Below are 21,835 nucleotides of genomic sequence, written 5' to 3' on the forward strand. Positions count from 1 at the left end.
CAGAATTCAAGTCCTAGATCCGCTTCTTAGGAAGACAATTTCTCAGGTTTTATAATAATACGAATACTGCATCTATTTATGAGTGCTGGAATTATAGGAACCAATTCAATAATGCATTAAGATAATCCATTAAAACTTTGGATTTATATCCCATAATCTTACAAATAACCCTCTCCTGCTCTAGGGCTAGACCACTACCATGGCTGACTGCAGATTATTTGCTTTAAGAGTACACACTGGCAAACCAGAGTTCCTTTCTTCAAATATAAATATATGTCCCACGTGTATTTGAGAAAAAGCAGATATTACAAAAGCCCATTAAGCCGTTATCACTGAATTCAAAAAGAGAATGACATTTTAGGCAACTTCTATGCTCCAAACACAAGGATGCCCACATTCTCTTCCAAGAAAATGCTAGCTCATCGTCAATATCGATGTTAATTTCAAGTCTATCTTCTTCATCTTCCACTTATTTTTTAACCCTCTCCCATGTGTCTCCACCCCTACTAACGTCTACCCTTCCAAACCCAAAACAGAACAAAAACACAAGAGTATTTATGAGTGCTCTCATTATGAGTACTCTGCAGAAAAACAGAGTAATTATAAGAAAGGTAAATGAAGATAGAATTACTCCCTTTCTTGACATTTGGTAATCCAGTGGCCCCTGCGTGGATGGGAGAGCACGGTAGGAGAGATGGTTTCCTCCAAAGGCTAGAACTATAGAACACTATAGACTCACACAGCCTCCTTTCCTCATCCTTCCAGCAAGACTCTCCCATTTCTCAGTACAGCCTGGCCATCCCTGTGGAGACCCAGCAGACACCTGACCAGCTTACTCTGAGAGCTGGCGCTTGCCATCTAATTAGGAGGTAGGAAATATTCCAGAAGTCCTCACACTTAATAGAATTTATATTTTGATGAGATGCTTGCTTAACTATTAATGACTGAGCTAATTCTATGTTAAAATATTAGTTGTATGGTCAATTTTTACAATTTTAGAACAGAAGTCAAGTTTATACATTTATTAATGTTGGACCCAGCCTCTTAATTAATAGTGCTGATGCACTATTTACAATAGCAAAGACATGGAATCAACCTGAATGCCCATCAATGATAGACTGGATAAAGAAAATGTGGTACATATACACCATGGAATACTATGCAGCCATAAAAAAGAATGAGATCATGGCCTTTGCAGGGACATGGGTGGAGCTAGATGTCATTATACTTAGCAAACTAATGCAGGAACAGAAAACCAAATAGTGCATTTTCTCACTTATAAGTGGGAGCTAAATGATGAGAACACATGGACACATAGAGGGGAACAACACACACAGGGGCCTATCAGAGGGTGAAGTAGGAGGGGAGGGAGAGGATCAGAAAAAATAACTAATGGGTACTAGGCTTCACACCTGGGTGACAAAATAATCGTACAACAAATCCCTATGACACAAGTTTACCTATGTGAAAACCTGCACGGGTACCCTTGAACTTAAAATAAAAGTTAAAAAAAAAAGTGCTCATGCAATTCCTCTTCCTCAAAATAAAAATATAGAAGTTTAGAAATTTATTAAGAATGAGTAAATCGTTAGATATATTATCAGTAAAAACAATCAATAACCAGGAATAAAATCACTTCATATGACTATTTTCATCTTCAAAGTAAAATCTGTGTAGAAGACAGACTTCTTTCCTGAGTTCAACTTTAAAATTTAGTTAATAACTGTCATTTACACCAAAGAGGAAATTTTGAATTTGTAATTCCAAAAAAACATGAAAAATTATAATTTGTAAAAATTATCAGTATTCTTATTATTTTAAAGAAATAATACACTTGACAGAAAATTCAAGTAAGACAGCAGAAAACATCAGACAATGAGGAAAAAAGACCATTTCTTACAAAACAAAATTTCAAGGTGGCAACTGAAAAGAAGTAATGGCTACTCACCGCACTAATGTTTTGTTGAGTTGTCTTAATTCTCTGAATTTCAGGAGTATCTGCTATGGTAGAATAGTTAGAAAGCATCTTCTCTGCTTCATCTTTATACTTTCTCTAAAAATATAAACAGTTAATATAATTCTGAAACTATGTGTGTGTGCACGCGTGAGAGGGAGGGAGGGATGGAGGGAAGGAGGAGGGGAGACAGAGAGAGAGAGAGAGTAAAAAACTGTTTTTACTGAGTTACACTCCCAGAGAGAGAGAGAGAGAGAGGCGGAGAGACAGAGATCGAATGATACCATACCACATGGCTTCTAGATTTATGCTTTGCTTCCTACTTCAGGTGAAGATAGATTTGATTAAGGGAAAGTTACCAGTATTTTGAAAATGAGATTAAAATCTTAATTTTCTCTCCACTAAATGAGCTACTATGAGCTCTAATACAACCCAGGCAGTATCTTATCCTAGTACCAGCACTTACGTTGTAGTTACTATGTAATGGGTACTGTTCTAAATACTTAACACACATTAACTCATTTAATCAACCTGACAAACAGATACTATAATTATTTCCATCTTACAGATGGAGAAACTGAGGTACTCGATAGTAAGTATCAGAGCTACAACTTGAAACCAGGCTCTCTGATTCCAAAATCAGTGAAGTTAATTATTCTGGCAAACTACTGCTTATTAAGAAAGGTAACTACTATTCACGTTTAAATGCACCAGGCTTCATTACACCCTCTTAAGTATCCCCATTGAATTTCAGTGATTAAAATCCCTTAAAATTAGATATATTCTCACATCACACTAAAAAAAATCTATGCTGTTAAGTTAAGGCAGGAAATCTGACAGCTCAGGCACCTTCACTCTCAATACTTTTACTTTCAGGTATATATATCATGGTTGTAATACTATATTTACATGATTATTAGATTTGTCTGTAGCTTTCCAAGAGCAAGCCATGTCTAGTTTTGCATGCAAATGGGTGCTTAGGAGGTATTTACCTACTGAAGGAATGAATTTGGCATTCTTGAGAGAGTAAGTAACTCTTCTCCACTGACTCAAAGGTCCATTTGTTGTTTAATGCATTGACCTAGGATTTTAGTTAAAGCTGATATGGCCAAGCCAATGTCTCCAAGTTCACGGACACTGAGAACAGAAGAACACACACTTCAGGACCATCCCAGCAGCTGTGTCGTCTGCGGAGGCTGAAAGGCATACAAGTCCTCTGACATTTGACTCTGCCATCTTGATACTACCTTTTTGAACTAGTGGATGGTTAATGTCCTTGCTTATGTCTTAATCAGAATTTTAACAAATTTCACCAAATGTTGTTACACATTCCTTTCTGCATGAACTCCATTAATCAAAGTAAATTCTATGGTCAATTTTAAATAACCATTTTCATTTTTTTCATTCCTTCTATTTTTTTCCATTGGGAGTCATTCTTTTTTAGTAAACGTTACAGCAAAGATATTATTTGCTAATGAATGTTTTTGCCCAAGTCAGATTTTATAAATAAATTCTTCTTCCATAAATTTTTGTGGTCATTACTTCTCCCACATCCAGCTTTGTTTACAGAATATGGGACAAGCATATTTGACAAATCTAAATTTTACCAAGAAAACCTCACTGTTCCCTTAATTTTTACCTAACGCTAAACTTCACCTTATACCTTGTGCAGCTTTAGCCACTGTTAGTTTTATTTGGAACTATTTTAATATTAATATTCACTATGAAATGGTTAAAAGACAAATAGTTTGTAATTTATTTTTCTGTAGTATGAGCAAAAGCATTTGAGCCAAGTGTCCATAGGGTCAAAAAAAAAAAAAAAAAGAAAGAAAGAAAAGGTTAAAATATCCTTGGGCTGGGCACAATGGCTCATGCCCACTGAGGCAGGAAGATAAGCTTGAGCCCAAGAGTTTGAGGCGGCAGCAAGCTATGATGGTGCCACTGCATTCCAGTCTGGGTGAAAGAGTGAGACCTCCATCTCTAAAATTTAAAAAAAAAAAAAAGTTTTAATGTCCTTGGACTCAAAACAAGGAGCCCCAACAGAGAGGCTGTAGCTCTCCATAATGTCTGTTGCATTGAATCTATGACAGTTGTCCTATTAATTAGTAAGGTTAATCAAGTTTGGCCAATGGTTTCTTAGTGAAAGAATACACTAACTCTGAATGCAATGCCCTCAGAAAGATATCATTCATAGAGACATACAAAGCACATGGCAACATGACATTGGAATACACGATTCTGAGCATCTTCATTCTTGACCAACCTGGCTATAGATTTCAGATGTCCTCTTGGCTCGAAGGATATCCGGGATATCCATGCTCACTTGCATTCCTTTCCCTTTAATTTCATTTTCTAAGTCCTTCTTGTATTGCTTCTAAAAGAACAGAAAATAATCTTAGAGCTTTGCTTAAACTTTAATAGCAATGTTGAAATTTACGTGTTTGAATCTCAAAGCCACCCATGTGGAAAGAACACTTATGCTCTTTCTAGCTATGATTCACGGCATTTATTTTAAACTTTGTATCTCGCTGCTGTCTTACCTGGCTGGCCATCTCGGATGCTTTCTTAGCTCTCTGGACATCAAGAGTGTCTGTGCTCACCTGCATCCCTTTCCCTTTAATTTCAGTCTCCAGATCTCTTTTATAGTCTTTCTGCAGAAAATGAAACACAGTTAGTGCTCTCCAATCATTTGAGACACTGCTCAAAAATCGAGATGTCATTTTGACATCAATACCATGTCTTTTGGAATGAAGTTGAATCCTTATTTCTTTTATTTCTATAGAATAATAGAGTTTTTACTTGTGGTAGGAATACAACTTAGTATAACTTATTCACCAGTAATCAGAATTTTTTTCTGCTAATCTGAATTAAGAAGAAGAAAAAACAGAGCTAGCCAAGGGGGAAATTTAACATTTCAATATGATAAACTTGATATATTATTGGGTCATATATGGCTTAGTTAAGTGTCAGTCAAGAGTGATTGTAAAATTGCTGTTTTTCAATCTGTAGTGAATAACTGTTGGGTGCTTCTCAGGAATCCACCCCTTCTTTTCCCTTCATTGGCTCCCTAATTTGCCACTGGACAACTCAATGTTCACACTCCTAAACCATCCAGCTTAGGTGAGACTGGCTCAAATCTCTGGACTCCACTGGGGTTAAATAAATCATTATTCCCTTCAACGGCTCTCTGATTTGCCACTGGACAACTCAATGCTCCCCCTCCTAAACCATCCAGAAACTGGCCCAAGTCTCTGGTCTCTGCTGGACTTAATAAATCATTATCCCTATCACCCACACTGTAGAATTGGTTCCGGGATGCACGCATCTTTTTTTCCACATAAGAGCCACTGGAAGCCTCTTTGCAAACAAGAATGTCTACCTAAGAACTGAAAGCTGAAACTAAATCTCATTATTTGAGTCCTAGATCAAGTCGTGCCTAGGAATTTTTCTACTGTTCAATCATAAGAACAACAAATAAGTTACCTGTGTTTTCTGTTTAAGCCAGTTGGAATTGGATTACCTATTGCTTACAAGATAGTCATAATTACACAGGCACACATGTCTTTAGGGACTTTTGTCACATTTGAAAACTGATTATAAAATTCAGCAAGCTGTACATATATAAATTTGCATTTTCTATATGTATATTATTCTTCAAAGAAAAATGTTATTTTTAAAAAAACTATTAACTATAGCCAATTAAATTTGCTTTAAAACAATTATTTCTTATTATGCTGACACACTCCAGATTTGTAGATTCTCTGCTGCAAAGTAAATGTTGGTTTGCTTATTAGTAGATCCTCAAATTTAGACAAGTGGTAAACAAAAATCTCAGTCTTGGAGTATTTTGCCTCTTGTCTTCCACTCATAACCCTTCCTGTTTTTACTGACTTACACTCCCAGTATCACTTTTCTAAATAAAAGTTTAATTATGTTTAACTTTCAAAATAATAATATTCAATTATTACTATGTCTATAAAAAGCACTCTGTTTTAGTCAGCCTGTTTAAAGCCCCAAGATAAAATGTTTCATTTGAAGGCCAACAAATATGATGAAACTGAGGCACTGATAACAGACAGCCACCAAGGTCCGATGGTAAAAGAATGTAACAATCTTCCAACATGAACTTTCAAATGTAAATGTGTTCTAAAGCACATAGACTACATTAGACACCCTTTGCATCAGTTATTTGTTGTCTGCATAACAAAACACACCAAAACTTAGAAGGTGTAAAACAACATGGCGGCATCCACATTCCAAGAGGGCAAACCCTAATGCAGAAGTGTGCTTATAGTCTGAGTCACATTTGCTGATGTCTCATTGGCTAAAGAAAGTCACATGGTCAAGCCCAGCAATATGGGAAGGCTTGACTCTTGAGGGTCATTTGTGTCACAATATGATCCATTGACTTTATCTGAAAAATAAACTTTTGATATTAAACTATGGCAAAGTCCCGAACACTGGTTGAAAAGGATCTGAGCCTGTCATTTAGGCAAAATGGGACTTGACTATGATTATATGCAAATGAGATTATTATTATTATTATTATTTGGGGGGTTTTATTGACTAAGACTCTCAGCCTGAGAGTGGAGACTTCACCAGAGCCAAGTTAATCGATTTACACTGGATGTGACTGGAAACCACTAAAGAATTGCATGTGAGGAGATTAACAAAATTTCATTTAATTCCCTCAAGGATTCTACTCCTGCTGGGTTAAGAATGTCTACTAGGACCTGGGAGGCGGAGCTTGCAGTGAGCCAAGATTGCACCACTGCACTCCAGCCTAGGTGACAGAGCAAGACTCTGTCTCAAAAAAAAAAAAAGAATGTCTACTAGGAAGGCAATAATAGCAGAATTCTGGTTAGGAAGCTATGGCAATGATCTAGAGGATAGAGATGGTGGCTTAGGACTAGGGTGGCAAGAAAGATGGACTTAGACCACCACTATGGGGGTGGCATCAATAAAGCATGCTGATGACAGGAATCAAAGTGACTTCTGTGCTTTGGTTGGTGCCATTTGCAGAGAAGCAGATCGGGGAAAGCTAACCTAGGGGAAAATTAGGGATTCTAGTTTTGGCCTGTAATGTTGAGATCCCATTACATATTTCCCTTGTAGACAACAAAAGATAAATGGTCACATATTCACATCCATGTTATAGAACTCTTCATTTTTCTGTAAGAATGAGGTAGACCTATATGAAGGAACACAGAAAAAAATCCTTAATATAAAGTGAGAAAACAATCAACCACTTAAATGGGGTCTGACCCCATTTAAGATTTTTTTAAGTCTCTGTGTGTACATGTGTATGTTTATCTATATAAACACAAAATAAATTTGGAAGGTTCCATAACAAACTTATAACAGTGACTACATCTCTGGAGGAGAACAGAAGTAGGAAAGGGATAAAGGAGGTTTTCAAGTACCTGTTCCTCACGCTCCTGGCCCTCCACACCTGGCCACCACTTCAAAATGGAACATTTATTGATCAGGAAACCTATACCATCTCCACTTCCTTTGCCTTATTCAATCATGGCAATCCCATTTCCCTGGCCAGTACCTAACTCTGGGGATGTCAGTCATTTTCAAAACAACAGTAACTTCCCTAGCAGCTAAGCAGCTACCTCTAGCCTTCCAGATTTCCTGTAAGGTGTCAGTCCTGAGTCAGCTCTTCCTAAGTGCAAAGGTCACACAACGGGTCTCAGAATACTCCACTGAAGCCCCCATCTAACCAGCCTTGAGATAAGTGAGCAGGACCCCTTCACCTGCACCCTGATTTTTTCTTCACATACACTGTTTATAAAATCATCACATCCCAAGTCTTCTTTTCTCCAGTGATCCTTTTATATTCTCAGATTTTCTGGGGAAGTTCAAGAGGTACAGAGAAAGTTCTAGGGTATTTCCTTTGAAAAGTATGCATATGGTCTGACTCCTACAACCTTGTGATGTGATATCCATCCTGTCACAGAATTTAAGACAAAACTTCTAAATTAATATCCTGTATCGCATGAAGAAAAAACTGGTGTTAGATGAATGAACATGGTCATTCAGGTTATATCATACCTCCACCCAAAATGCTGACTGTGTAGAAATTTCAGGCATGCTGATCATGTCAACAAAGGCTATTTTAAGAACACGCAATCAAACAGAAATGACTATTGTTCTCATGTTAACTGTCCATATATGAAGTTCTGCTCAGAAATTCGGAAATACAGATATGCCAAGCAGCACACGATCCACCAAAAAACACCATGAAAACATTTATCATAGCCTAGATTATCATTAAATCTATTGTATTCTGAAATAAGGCGTGCAGGGGAGTGCATGTGTGTGTGTGTGTGTGTTCAATTAAAATGCCTCCCACCAAGCTTTTTTGATATATTGGAAGGATATGAGCAAAGCAAAAACTGTAAATTTTCAAACAGGCATAATGCTTTGGAAGAGTCTCCATTCCAAACTGTTAAACCAGCCACAATGCTTTGAGAAATTCCATATAGTAATCAAGTTGCTAATACAATTTGTTAGGTTCCAAAATCTGAGTCTTAAGGCCTGTATCACGCACCCTACTAACCTCACTCGCTATCTCTGCAGCCTTCTTGGCATGCTGCATTTCAAGGGTGTCAGTGCCAGCTTGCATTCCTTTCCCTTTAATTATTGACTCCAGGTCTTTCTTGTATTCTTTCTGCAAAAGACAACATTTTACGACATTCAAACACTCAATGGGCAAACATGTATCTGCAGTCAATGATACTAAAAAAAATATATAGTTAAACATATTTTACAAAAGAGGTAACGAAGCTCCTTGAGTACTATGAATGATCACTCACAACTGAATTTTCTGAACTGCTTAGAACGATTATCTCGTTCTCACTGAAGAAGGGCATGCAAAGCTCCGAAGACATTTAGTATACAAAGGCAGTTGCCATGTGAAAATCTTCACTGGCAATTTTCTTTGGGGCTGGAAGATAGGGAGGTGGGTTTAAATGAGCTGCTGTTGTACAAAACAGATGAACTTGGGGGCCAGAGCACTCACCAGCTGTATGACACTGAGAATGCTTAACTTTTCCAGTTTACTCATCTGCAAAATGAAGGTAGTAATGCAAGCATATCTCATTTTTATTGTGCTTTACTTTATCGTGATTTGCAGATATTGCATTTTTTTACAAACTGAAGGTTTGTGGCAAGTCTGCTTGTCAAGCAAGCCTATCGGTGCTATTTTTCCAACAGTATGTGCTTACATGGTGTCTCTGTGTCACATTTTGGTAATACAATATTTCAAACTGTTATAGTGGTTTGTGATCAGTGATTTTTTTTTTTTTTTTTTTTTTTTTTTTGACAGAGTCTTGCTCTTTTGCCCAGGCTAGAGTACAGTGGAGTGATCTCGGCTAACTGCAACCTGTGCCTCCTGGGTTCAAGCGATTCTCCAGCCTCAGCCTCCCAAGTAGCTAGGACTACAGGCATGAGCCACCGCATCCAGCTAATTTTTGTATTTTTAGTACAGACCAGGTTTCACCATGTTGGCCAGGCTGGTTACGAACTCCTGACCTCAGGTGATCCACCCACCTTGGCCTCCCAAAATGCTGGGATTACAGGTGTGAGCCACAGCGCCTGGCCGATCAGTGATCTTTGACGTTACTATTGAGATAGACAGATAGGATGGGGTTGCTGGCAAAACTCCAACTGGCCTGCACACTGGGAAGAGCATGTACTGGGGTGGAGCCACAGAAGTTCAGGCAGTTTGCAGCAGGGAGGAGCCTGGCCCCTCCTCTTCCTGTGTGGAACCTGGTATTCAAACTGTGAGGCGGGAAGCACTCTAGCAGGGACTCTGGCCTTGCAAAGAGTCCCTGTTTCCCCCTTTTCTTCCTTTACACCCAATAAAACTCTGCTTTACTCACCCTTCAAACCGTCTGTGAGCCTAAACTTTCATGGCCATGGTACAAGCATCCTGTCTTTAGCTGAACTAAGGAGAAGTCCTGCAACACTATTTTAATTGTTGGGAGATGCCACCAAATGCACCCCTATAAGTCAGTGAACTTCATCGAGAAATGTGTGTGTTCTGGCTGCTCCACTGATCAGCTGTTCCTCTATTTCTTTCCCTCTCTTTGGGCTTCCCTATTCCCTAAGTCAAAACAATATTGAAATTGGGCGGATTAGTAACCCTACAATGGCCCCTAGATGTTCAAGTAAAAAGAAGAGACGTGCTTTAAATCAAAAGCCAGAAATGATTGAGCTTAGTGAGGAACGGATGTCAAAAGCCAACACAGGCCCAAAGCTAGGACTCTTGTGCCAAACAGTTATTCGAGTTGTGAATGCCAAGGAAAAGTTCTTGAAGGAAATTAACAGTGCTACCCCAGTGAACACATGAATTATAAGAATGTGAAACAACCCTATTGCTGACATAGAGAAAGTTTTAGTGGTCTGAATAGATCAACCAGACAAAACATTCCAGACACAACATCCCCTTAAACCAAACCTAATCCATAACAAGGCCCTAACCCTCCTCATTTCTGTGAAGGCTGAGAGAGGTGAAGAAGCTGCAGAAGAAAAGTTGGAAGCTAGCAGAGGTTGGTTCATGAGGTTTAAGGAAAGAAGCCATCTCCATCATATGAAAGTGCAAGGTGAAGCAGCAAGTGCTGATGGAGAAGCCACAGCAAGTCATCCAGAAGATCTAGCTAAGATAATTAATGAAGCTAGCTACACTAAACAACAGATTTTTGATGCAGACAAAACAGCCTTCTATTGGAAAAAAATGCCATCTAGGACTTCCATAGCTAGTGAGGAGAAGTCAATATCTGCTTCAATTCTTCAAAGGACAAGCTGACTCTTACTAGGGGCTAACGCAGCTGTTGACTTTAAGTTGCAGCCAATGCTCATTTACCATTCTGGAAATCCTAGGGTCTTTAAGAATTATGCTAAATATACTCTGCCTATGCTTTATAAATGGAATAACAAACCCTGGATGACAGCACATTTGTTTAAAGTATCGTTTACTGAAGATTTGAAGCCCACTGCCAAAACCTAATGTTCAGAAAAGAAAGACTCCTTTGAAAATATTAATGTTCAGTTACAATGCACCTGGTCACCAAAGAGCTCTGATAGAACTGTATAAGGATAGTCATGTTTTCATGCCTGCTACACAACATCCATTCTGCAGCCCATGGATCAAGGAAAATTTTTACTTTCAAGGCTTATTATTTCAGAAATACATTTCATAGGGCTATACCTGTCATAGATTGTGATTCCTCTGATGAATCTGGGCAAAGTAAATTGAAAACCTTCTGAAAAAGATTCACCATTCTACATGCCACTAAGAACATTAGTGATTCATGAGAGAAGTACAAAATATCAACATTAATAGAAGTTTGAAAGAAGTTGATTTCAACTCTCATGGATGATGTTGAGGGGTTCAAGACTTCAGTGGAGGAAGCAACTGCAGATGCAGTGGAAATAGCAAGAGAACTAGAATTAGAAGTGGAACTTGAAAATGTGACTGAATTGCTGCCATCTCATGATCAAACTTGAATGGATAAGGAGTTGCTTCCGATGGACAAGCAAAGAATGTGGTTTATTAAGATTAAATCCTTGTGAAGATGCTGGGATCACTGTTGAAATGACAACAAAAGATTTAGGATATTACAAAAACTTTGTCATTAAAGCAGCAATGGGTTTGAGAGGATGGTCTCTAATCTTGAAAGTTCTGACACAGGAAGGGGAACATCACACTCTGGGGACTGTTGTGGGGTGGGGGGAGGGGGGAGGGATAGCATTAGGAGATATACCTAACGCTAAATGGCGAGTTAATGGGTGCAGCACACCAGCATGGCACATGTATGCATATGTAACTAACCTGCACATTGTGCACATGTACCCTAAAACTTACAGTATAATAAAAAAAAAAAAGTTCTACTGTGGGTAAAATATATCAACAGCATCACATGCTACAGAGAAATCTTTCATGTGAGGAAGAGGCAATTAATGTGGCAAACTTCATTGTCATCTTATTTTAAGGAATGGCCACAGTCACCCCAACCTTCAGCAGCCACCATCCTGATCAGTCGGCAGCCATCAACATAGAGACAAGACCCCCTGCCAGCAAAAAGATTACCACTTGCTGTAGGATCAGATGATCATTAGTACTTTTATCAATAAAGTACTTTTAATTAAGATATGGATGTATTTTGAACATAAGCCTATTGCATACTTCTTAGACTACAGTGTGGTATAAACATAACATGTATATGTACTGAGAAACCAAAAAGTTCATGCGAATCACTTTATTGTGATATTTGCTTTATTAGGGTGGTCTGGAACCAAACACATAATATCTCCACAGTATGTCTGTACCTCCATGGAGGATTCATTGTGAGGATCAATGAGAGTGCATAGCACAGAGGAGATGATCAACACCTGACACCTTCTTCCAGTTTTTCAATCTTATTCTCCTAGGCCAGTCCTTCTTTCTCCTAATAAGGCCCAATTAATGCTGCTCCAGCCGCCATCCTGCCATTCAACTGCATCTGTCTGTACTTTGCCATTGAGAGAATAAAACAACTTTTACACATGCTACTGACAAGTAATTACAAGACAATCTCTGCGTGTGGATTGGACATGTCATGGCAACAGAAGAATTTGCAGAAAATGACTAATGTAGGGATAATGTGATGACAATGTTAGCCACAGACCTCACCACGGGGATGTGTTGTTTATGGCTGACCGGCATCCATTCCTCCTCCTTCTGGCAAAAAGTTCCATGATTTCCTTTTGGGAAATGACCTCTAAGTTATCTCAATCCATACCCTTGGGAAGGATTGATTTCCATCACCTTCCTAGTCCCCACATATATTTTTAATTCTACTAAAGTGCCTTTTAAATGTTTCCTTTACTTAAAGAATGTGAACATAGCCAAGATTAAGGTCATGTTTTAAACACATAAAAATTTAGAATGTTTTATATAAGACACTGTTAAACTACCTCAACAAATGGGTGACCACGAGAGGATAATCAGCACATTCTACTCCCCCAACCCCAGACACAATGATTAGGTCAGGTGTGAGCACAGGATAGAGATTAATCCAAGGAGATTCAAACCTAAGACTTTAATTGGAACTATAAAAAGGGATGTTCACTTCCCACTGGGATTACTGGCCATAGAGATGAGTTATCCTGTTATTAAGAGGGTTCATTGCAATGGAGACAGCCTTCCAGAAGCAAAGCCAATAGTGAAGATAACAGAACCAAGAGATGAAGGAAGACAGACATCATTTGAATTCCAACTTGACAGTAACTCAATCTTCGGATTTCTATTCCATGAGCGAATGCATCTCCTTTGTTGCCTACCCTAGTTTGAGTTGGGTTTCTGTCATTTGTAATCTAAGAGTCACCATCACCATCATCATCGCTATCATCATCATCATTATAATCAGAGTTTCAAAATATGGGGACAAGGCTTTAAGCTCTTTCACTACTAAATTCAGCCAAAGTCTCTTAAAAGCACAGTGATACTATATGACCCAAAGTAATGACATAATACAAGGATTACAGGACTGAAAACACTTCAGAGACATTTCAGTTCTCCTTATAAAGTGCATGAAAAGTGAGCAGAAACCACTTTCATTTGATAAAGAGGCTGAATAAGGTTCATTCAGCAGCCAGGGAAAGACTGGGAGAGTCAGTTGGGTTATGAGTGGCAAAGCATGTGAACTTTCTACCTGCAGTTACTGATGGACCATAATAACATACCTTCCCAATCACCTGCCTTTTACCTGCTTAAAAGATGAAGTTAAATCTCATTAAACTATTTTCGTTTATTATATGGATTTTCTCCAAAATGGGGAAATGGCCATTTTTCTCACATCACATAGAAAAGGGATTTTAAAAAAAATTAATAGTCCAAGAAAAGACTACAAGGATATAGCTGTTTACAATCACTTACATATAAAAGTTATAGATGTATAGAACCTTTGAGAAAGATTGACAGATAAGAAAATTAGCTAAAAACATATTCATCTAAGGTGTTAAATAAACATACTCACCTCACTCGCCATTTCAGAGGCTCGCTTTGCTCTTTGGATATCAAGAACTTCTGAATTAAGTTCCATTCCTTTCCCTTTTATTTCATTTTCCAAATCTTTTTTATATTCTTTCTATGAGACAAGAATATCACAGTTCAAAACTTAGCAGGAATCACTTTATTCAGTGTGCTATTCCACATGTTTTCTAGAGATCACAGAAATGAGAAAATATTACTAGGAAGGAATGAATCAGACAGCTAAGTATTCATGCTTTTTTCCTACAGACACTTCATTTTCCCGTCTACCAAGTTCAGAGTGGCTTCCCATATTTTCAGCCTTTTCCTTTTCATACTTTTAGTCAATATGTTTTCGTACCATAGTGGATTTTTTTTAAAGACATCTTCTCTTTCAATGGTGAGGAAGATCTTAAGAATACATGCTCCTTATTAATTATTTAAAGTATTTTTGAAAGTTGTCTATAAAACATGCATTACCAAAAAAGAACATGGTTGCAAAAGAATGGAAAATTACAAAATCAAAAGGACTGATGTAGCCAAAGTTTTTTTTTAAAGTTTAAAAAGTGAGCAGAAACCACTTTCATTTGACTCAGGTCATTCCAAAATTATAAGCAGCCCATTTCAATGTCTAATAAGCTATTAGGAGTTTCAATTACTTGGGCTCACCACAGCCTGATAGATGGTACTTGAAAGCAGATACTTCAAGCACTATCCATCACAATTACTTCAGGTATTTACTTTACCCTTCTACAAGCCTCAGAATATTTCAAGGCCCTCTTTACTATCTCTGATGGAATCTACGGCTCAACATTCATGACGATGAATGGAATCATCCATAGATAATGAAATCTGCATAGATGATGGAATCTATGGCTCACGATGATGATGATGATAGTGATGATGATGGTGATGGTGACTCCTAGGTTGCAAATGACAGAAACCCAACTCAAACTAGGGTAGACCAAAAAGGAGATGCATTCACTCATGGAATAGAAAATCCAAAGATTGAGTTACTGTCAAGTTGGAATTCACATGATGTCTCTCTTCCTGCATCTCTTGGTTCTGTTATCTTCTCTATTGGCTTTGCTTTTGGAAGGCTGTCTCCTTGCAGTTTAAAGAATTGTAAAACCAAAATATTTTCTACAAATTAATAATAGTTTGAATTTCACCCATTTGAATTTCATATTTTAAGTAGATCCAAATGCCTTCTATGAATACTTACATACAACTTATTTTTCTCTGCTAATGAGTTGCTTGTTTTCTTACTTAATTGCATATGAAAATCATAAATATCTTACTCCTATTCAACTAAGTTGCATTTATGATTAACTTGCCAGATGAAAGATGAAAATTTCCTTTATTGATAAGAAATCAGGTTCCAGTTAATTCTAGGGTTAATTTCATGTTACTTTCCCTTCATCCAATATAATTAAATTAGCCTGTCCTCTGCTCAACTAATAGCTTACTAGACATTGGAATGGGCTGTTTTATAATTTTGGAATGATATGAGTCAAATGACCCAGGTGAAAGTCAGACCTCTTTCATTTATTTGGTGGTGTGACCTTTGGGAGGACTTTTAAGTAGCTCAACCTTGATTTCCACCCTGGTGAAACGAAAATAAAAATACTTGTTCTAGTAATGTCAAAGGGCAATGAGGGAAATCATAGGAAATGAAGTATAAAATAATACTTTGAACACTCTAATGCAATGTCAATGTAAAAACCACAAAGTAAAAAATGCAAAGTTCATTTGAAGCTAAATGCTTACACTTAGAAAGGGAACTAATAATTTAATTAAGTTACCAAAAGTCCTCTTTTTCAAATTAGACAAGCTATAACTATTTTTTAAGTTAATTTTTTAATTTTTAAAAAATTGTTATTGGAAGTTGACAATTTATGCTTGTGTATATTTATGGGGTATAAAATTATGTCATAATTTATGAATACAATGTGGAATAATTAAATCAATCTAAATAATATATCCATTACCTCAAATATTTACTTTTTTGTGGTGAGAACATTTGAAATTTACTCTCTTAGCAATTTTGAAGTGCACTATGTACTATCTTCACCACACTGTGCACTAGATCTCAAAAAAAGTATTCCTCCCGTTTAAAGATTTTGAACTCTTTGACTATCACCTTCCCATTCCTACCACCCTGCAGCCTCTGTAACCACCATTCTACTTTCTGCTTCTAGGAATTCAAGTGTTTTAGACTCCACATAAAATTGAGAATATGCAGGATTTGTCTTTCGGTGCCTGGCTTATTTCACCTGGCATCATAGTTGTTATGAACTAAACGTTTCTGTCCCACCAAAACCCATATGTTGAAGCCCTAGCCCCCATTGTGACCGTACTTGAAGGTGGGACCTTTGGGAGGTGATTAGGGTTAGATGGGATTGTGAGAGTGGGACTCCCTTGATAAGATTAATATCTCTAAATGAAGGAGGAAAAACACCACAGTTCTATCCCTCTACTGAAGTCACAGCACAAAGGTGTCTGTCTGCAAGCTGGGAAGAGGGCCCTCGCTAAGAATCAAATCTGCCAGCACCTTCATCTTGGACTTCCCAGTCCCCAGAACTTTGAGAAAAGTCTGTTGGTTAATCCACTTAGTCTGTGGTATTTTGTTATAGCAGCCAGAACAGACCAATACAATATAGTGTTCTGAGCCTTTTCCTACCCTGATGCATGTATTCTGAATTAATAAATCAAGACTCACTCCAAAACAGGAATAAAAGAAAAAGGCAATGGCACATAGTAAAGTCATTTATGAATCTCAAAATAGACTTCACATTGCCATTAGTATATAAGTGATAAAAAAAAGATTCTCCTTTAAAAAAATTAACATAAATAGTGTATTTTTAAATGGAAGACAACAGTAGTAGGAAGTTGTCATTATTTAAAATTCTTTTAAAAAGTATTATTAAACTTTTTTCTTCCGAAAAGCCTTATGGCCAACTATTTCTCTTTTTTCCTCTTATTTTTAGTTGACACATAATTGTACATATTTATGGGATACAGAGTGATATTTTAATACATGTACACAACATATAATGATCCCATCAGGGTAATTAGCATATCCATCACCTCAAACATGTATCATTTCTTTGTGTTGTGAACACTCAAAATCCTCTCTTCTAGCTTATTAAACATATCCAATCAATTATAGTTAACCATATTCACCTTACAGTGCTGCAGAACACCAGAGCTCATTCCTTTGTATCCATTAACCAACCTCTCCCCATTCTCTCCTCCTGCCACTATGTCCCTAGCCTCTAATACCCACAGCTCTACTCTCTAGGAAGTTGCCATTTGCTTAGCCTTCAACTTCAAAAATTTTACCAGGAACTAGAAGTGAGAAAAGACAGTGTAGCAAGATAACTCTTATAGGAATTACATGTCTATTTCAGCACAATATATATTACAACACTGAATCACATTAAATTTCTAAAACCAGTTAGATGGTATGGCCAGTTAGCATTTGCTTATTAAAGAAGTTCATGATGATGTGCTCCTATAGGTAATTAATCTCAAATTTATTTCACTGGTCTAAGAGATTTCCTTCAGGAATAGTTTTCTCAGTTCAAAAATTCAAAATGAAATGAAATCTCATATATATAGGTAATATATATTCCATTTATATATCACATAATATATATTATTATATTGTGTATAATATATATACATATATTACATTATGTACTACATTTATACTTATGGAACACTTTCCCTTAATATAAAGAGTATGTAAGCAGATTTGGAAAAGCTATGAGCTACATTTTGGCCATTTAAAAAACAAAAAAAAATAGCTTTTAAAGGGGTGAACTATAGACATGATATTTTTAATTTTAAGGTCTTAATATTAAGAAAGTTTAATATATTACTTGTGAGCAAAAAGTGCAACATTATGTTTTTGGGGAAATTTTTGCAGAGAATAAAATAAAAAGTGGACATGAGTTCCTCTGTTCTATATGTTAAGTATATTATTTTTCCCTACTTAGAACACAAACTACTTATAAGTAATGTAGCATTTATCCAGACCTTCACATGTGAGCATCTTATTTCTGATATCAAATGTAAAGAGAGGGAGAGAACTCTGGTCTTTTTCCTCCTTCCTTTAGAGACATTTGCTGCAGGAAAGTGACAGGAAAAGCTGGTTCTAAAATGTTTTTATAATAATTAAATTTGAAAGAATCAAGCTCTCTCCACCCATATTCAAAACGTTTTTTTAAAAACTGCTATAAAACTATAAAACTATTTATAGAGCTTCTGAGCTACAATTAAAACAAAAAACCAGGCTGTTGCAAGTTTTCCCAGGAAATCTGGAAACTTTAACTGGAAATGTTAACACACACTTTCTTGCTTTTAATGAAAATGCAAAACTTTATTATTGAAGATCAAAGTGAAAAAAAAGAGTAATGCCTTAATATCTCAAACACTGAATTAGTAGAGAATTAGGTAAATATTTCCTGGGTTATTTCTTTACTTTTCTTTGTGATATTTAATAATAAACACCAAGATCGTACCTCCCTCAGAAGACTGGTGATGTACTTTACATGTAAAAATTCTGGAGTTTTGTCTAAATCCAGTGATGACCTTCCTTTAATCTCCTTCTCAAAATCCTCTTTGTAAACTTTCTGTTAAATAAGACCACATAATTTTAAAGTTAGCAAATATTAGTGACCATTGAAAAGAGATTTGAACAAGAGTTCCCAGAACAAAAATGATGTTTTCTTAGGTAGTTCTACCACCTAAGGGGCATTCTATCAACAGGGAAATAAGTTCAACTTTATCACAAATTTTAGAATTCTACCAAACAAAGGAGAATTATTAAGTGGACACTGCCTCTGGTAAATCATTCTAAGTGAGGCTTCCTAACATCTTACAAGCCTAGGATTAACATCAGCCCATTTTTTGGAGGAGAACCAACAAGACTGGCTATTTGACTGGATCCCCCAATTGGTTTACTCCAAGGTGAGTGGATCCACTGACGGGAAAATCTGGTGGCACGGAAGCCATTCAAACCACCATCAAACCCAAGCAGTATTAACATTCATGTCCCCATCATCCTTCTTCATCAGATTTTTGCAAATTCAGGAAATATGACTTCTAAAATGTAATGATGCCTGAGGGTTAGGGAGGTGGTTTCCCTTTAATGATTTTGGACTTGAGAATATTTCTCTACCATCTATGGTGTTTGAAATGAATGAAGTTGTGCTGTGAGGAGAATTTTATCTTGAACCTTATAACTGAACTCCTCCTTTAAGTGAGAGTTCACAACAAGAAATGAAAGGTAGATGCGACGGTGATAGTTGGGGGCTTAGATTCAGACCACCATTACCCTTTTTAACACACTCTACCACTCTTTGGCTATGATTCTCTAAATTCTAACACTTGAACTACACATTTGAAAAATCAGTGATAATGCATGCTTTATGACCATAAAGACAGCCTCTCTAAATAACAAAAATATCCATCCATGTGAAATATGGAAATACTAAACAAGGGCCCAGATTTTTTCAGCCAAATATTTTGTTCAAATTGCATCTCTAAAATGATAAAAGTAAATAAATTCTGCATGAAATTGTTATTCAAGCAAAATGAGAAGCTATTTCCCGGTTCATTATTTATTCATTACAGAGATAGGTAATTTTATAAATAATGTCTCTAAAACATGAAGGAGAATAAGAGAAGCATGCTGTCTCCTCACTTAGCACATGTGTTCCATACAGCAATCTAACAAACGATGTGGATACAGCCACAAGGAGACAAACAAAGGATGTTCTGAAAGTCTAACAAAGCTAAATAACCAGTTGCATTGAGAACATCCTGAACTAAAGAACTGAGATACAATGACCAAAAACAACGACTAGAAACTTTCCTCTTCCTTATGTGGAATTAGTAGAGATAACAGTTACAAGGCTGAATCTAGGGCATCTCCAGGCTAAAAAGGACTCTTTAAATGGTGAAACAGAAATATGTCTATGCATTCATGCATTCATTTACATCAGCTATTTCACTTCAAAAAGCCCTTCTGGAAAAAAAAAAAAAAAGTTATTTTACTGAAGTAAGTCATTAAGGGAGGTTAATTATGACTAGAAGTAGCCAAAATATATAGCTAGAAAAAAAAAAAACCTTTTGGGTATGCTTTTTGAAGAAAGCTGTATTTGTGAAATAAGACAAAGAACTTTTCAAGCCAAATTTAAAGATTTCCTCCAGAAAACACACACATTAAACCTATATCTGGCATTGGAAGAAAGCATGATAAACTTAATTATAGGCCATAGCAAAGATACCAGTGGCTCCTCCTGGGATCATAAATACTTAAGTTTACCTGTAAGAGGTTCCTTGAGAAACTCATAGTCAAACCTACCTCTCGGGAATAAAAAAAACATCTCTAAGACAGATGATTCTCTTTATACCTACTTAATCAGTCCTATATTTAAAAACATTTTTTACATCAAACTTTGTCTAAGATTTTTAGCTACTTTATTTTTCTAGCCTTTAGCATATGAATTGGGTCCAAAGATACTTTCTACTGAAAGATTTCACTCTTCTCAAGAAATGATGGTTGAGCCTAAAATATCTAATAGTCAATGACTATAATTAAAGGGAATATATGTCAGGGAAAACATGTCTCACTTGGCAAGAGTGAGAGAAGAAGTTGGGTGAAGAAAAGAGAGACTATCTAAAATCCCAAATCATAAATTACTGTCATTTCTACTACAGAAACATAGTATTCAAATATATTAATCATGAATTATAAGTTTCTGGATTTATCGGTGAAAGGAAAGTTATCCACAGAAGTAAATAAAAAAGTTAAGAAACTGTGCAAGCAGAATGATAAAACGGCGCTCAGCATGAATGTTTCTAGGGCTGAGGATCAAAGAAGAGGGGAGGGGGTAAACGGAAAAGAGCAGGGGAGGAAACTGGAAGAGGAGGCCCAGCCTGAAATACTGATGCTGCCAGAAGTGTTCTCAGAAAACGAAAGTGATTTTTGATCCCTGTGTCTTTCAGTGAAAATGTATGTTAACAACTTCATATTGTCTTAACCCATTTCCCTTTCGCCTCAAGAATACTCTTGTCTCTAATCCTAATGTAACATTATAAACCTGTCTGTTCCATTAGAATTAGAGACAAGGTCTGTTTAGAAATAACTCCAAGAACAGTTTTTATATTTTTTTTTCACGTTGAAAATCAGGTCCGATTTGCTTCAGCCTCAAAGAGTATGTTTATGTAAAATTAAATCAGTGCTGGCAGCAAACTGCACATTTTTTTTTCTAAATGGGAAATGGGTTAACCTTTCAGAAGACCCACTAAGCAAAAGCACTATGATAGCTCCTGAAAATAGAAACCTTTCTCTGGGCTGTGAGTCAGTGACAATGGCCACATTATCTCTACAAAATGGGGACATTCATTGGGTGGCTCTACTCCATCCAAAAAGTACTGCTGCAGTGGAAGATAGTAAAGCAATGGAAAGAATGTATAAAATACTTTATATACTTTATACAGTGTTTACAAACTATTATTTAAAGGAAGAAAAGATATTCTAGGGAAATTTATTCCATTAAATGTAAATTTTTGTAGGGTTTCTGAACTTTGACCAAATTCACTAGTATCAATTCACTTGAAACAAATAACTAATTTAATCAAAATGGTTACTTGATATTGCTTTATCAGATTCCTCTTCATTGGCTTAAGAAGATACAAGACAGAAGTCCCCAATCCTTAGACCATGGACCAAGAGCAACCATGGCCAGTTAGCAACCCGGTAGCAAAGCAGGAGGTGAGCAAGGGTGAGGGAGCATTCCTGCCTGAGCTCTGCCTCCTGTCAGATCAGTGGTGGCATTAGATTC

General features: G+C 36.7%; 1 protein-coding gene and 1 long non-coding RNA gene across 6 annotated transcripts in view; one reads left to right on the forward strand and one right to left on the reverse strand.

Moving 5' to 3' along the window:
* Window positions 1-21,835, reverse strand: part of NEBL (nebulette) — a 518,729-nt gene that overhangs the window by 46,539 nt on the left and 450,355 nt on the right. The window contains exons 12-17 of one of the 4 annotated variants that reach the window (XM_024253876.2): window positions 18,506-18,616; window positions 13,984-14,094; window positions 8,523-8,633; window positions 4,495-4,605; window positions 4,218-4,328; window positions 1,949-2,053 (exon numbers count right to left, since the gene is read on the reverse strand). The exons of the other annotated variants lie outside the window; for them this stretch is intronic. Of the exons in view, the coding sequence (XP_024109644.1) occupies window positions 1,949-2,053; window positions 4,218-4,328; window positions 4,495-4,605; window positions 8,523-8,633; window positions 13,984-14,094; window positions 18,506-18,616 (660 nt within the window). The remainder of the gene's footprint in view (window positions 1-1,948; window positions 2,054-4,217; window positions 4,329-4,494; window positions 4,606-8,522; window positions 8,634-13,983; window positions 14,095-18,505; window positions 18,617-21,835) is intronic. 4 annotated transcript variants of the gene reach the window in all.
* The window catches only part of LOC129048189 (uncharacterized), a 65,300-nt gene continuing 62,285 nt past the window's right edge, over window positions 18,821-21,835 (forward strand). For both annotated transcript variants that reach the window (XR_008510311.1, XR_008510310.1), the window contains exon 1: window positions 18,821-18,953. This is a non-coding gene — a long non-coding RNA (uncharacterized LOC129048189). The remainder of the gene's footprint in view (window positions 18,954-21,835) is intronic.

This window comes from Pongo abelii, chromosome 8 (genome assembly GCF_028885655.2).
Source record: "Pongo abelii isolate AG06213 chromosome 8, NHGRI_mPonAbe1-v2.0_pri, whole genome shotgun sequence".
Taxonomy (NCBI): domain Eukaryota; kingdom Metazoa; phylum Chordata; class Mammalia; order Primates; family Hominidae; genus Pongo; species Pongo abelii.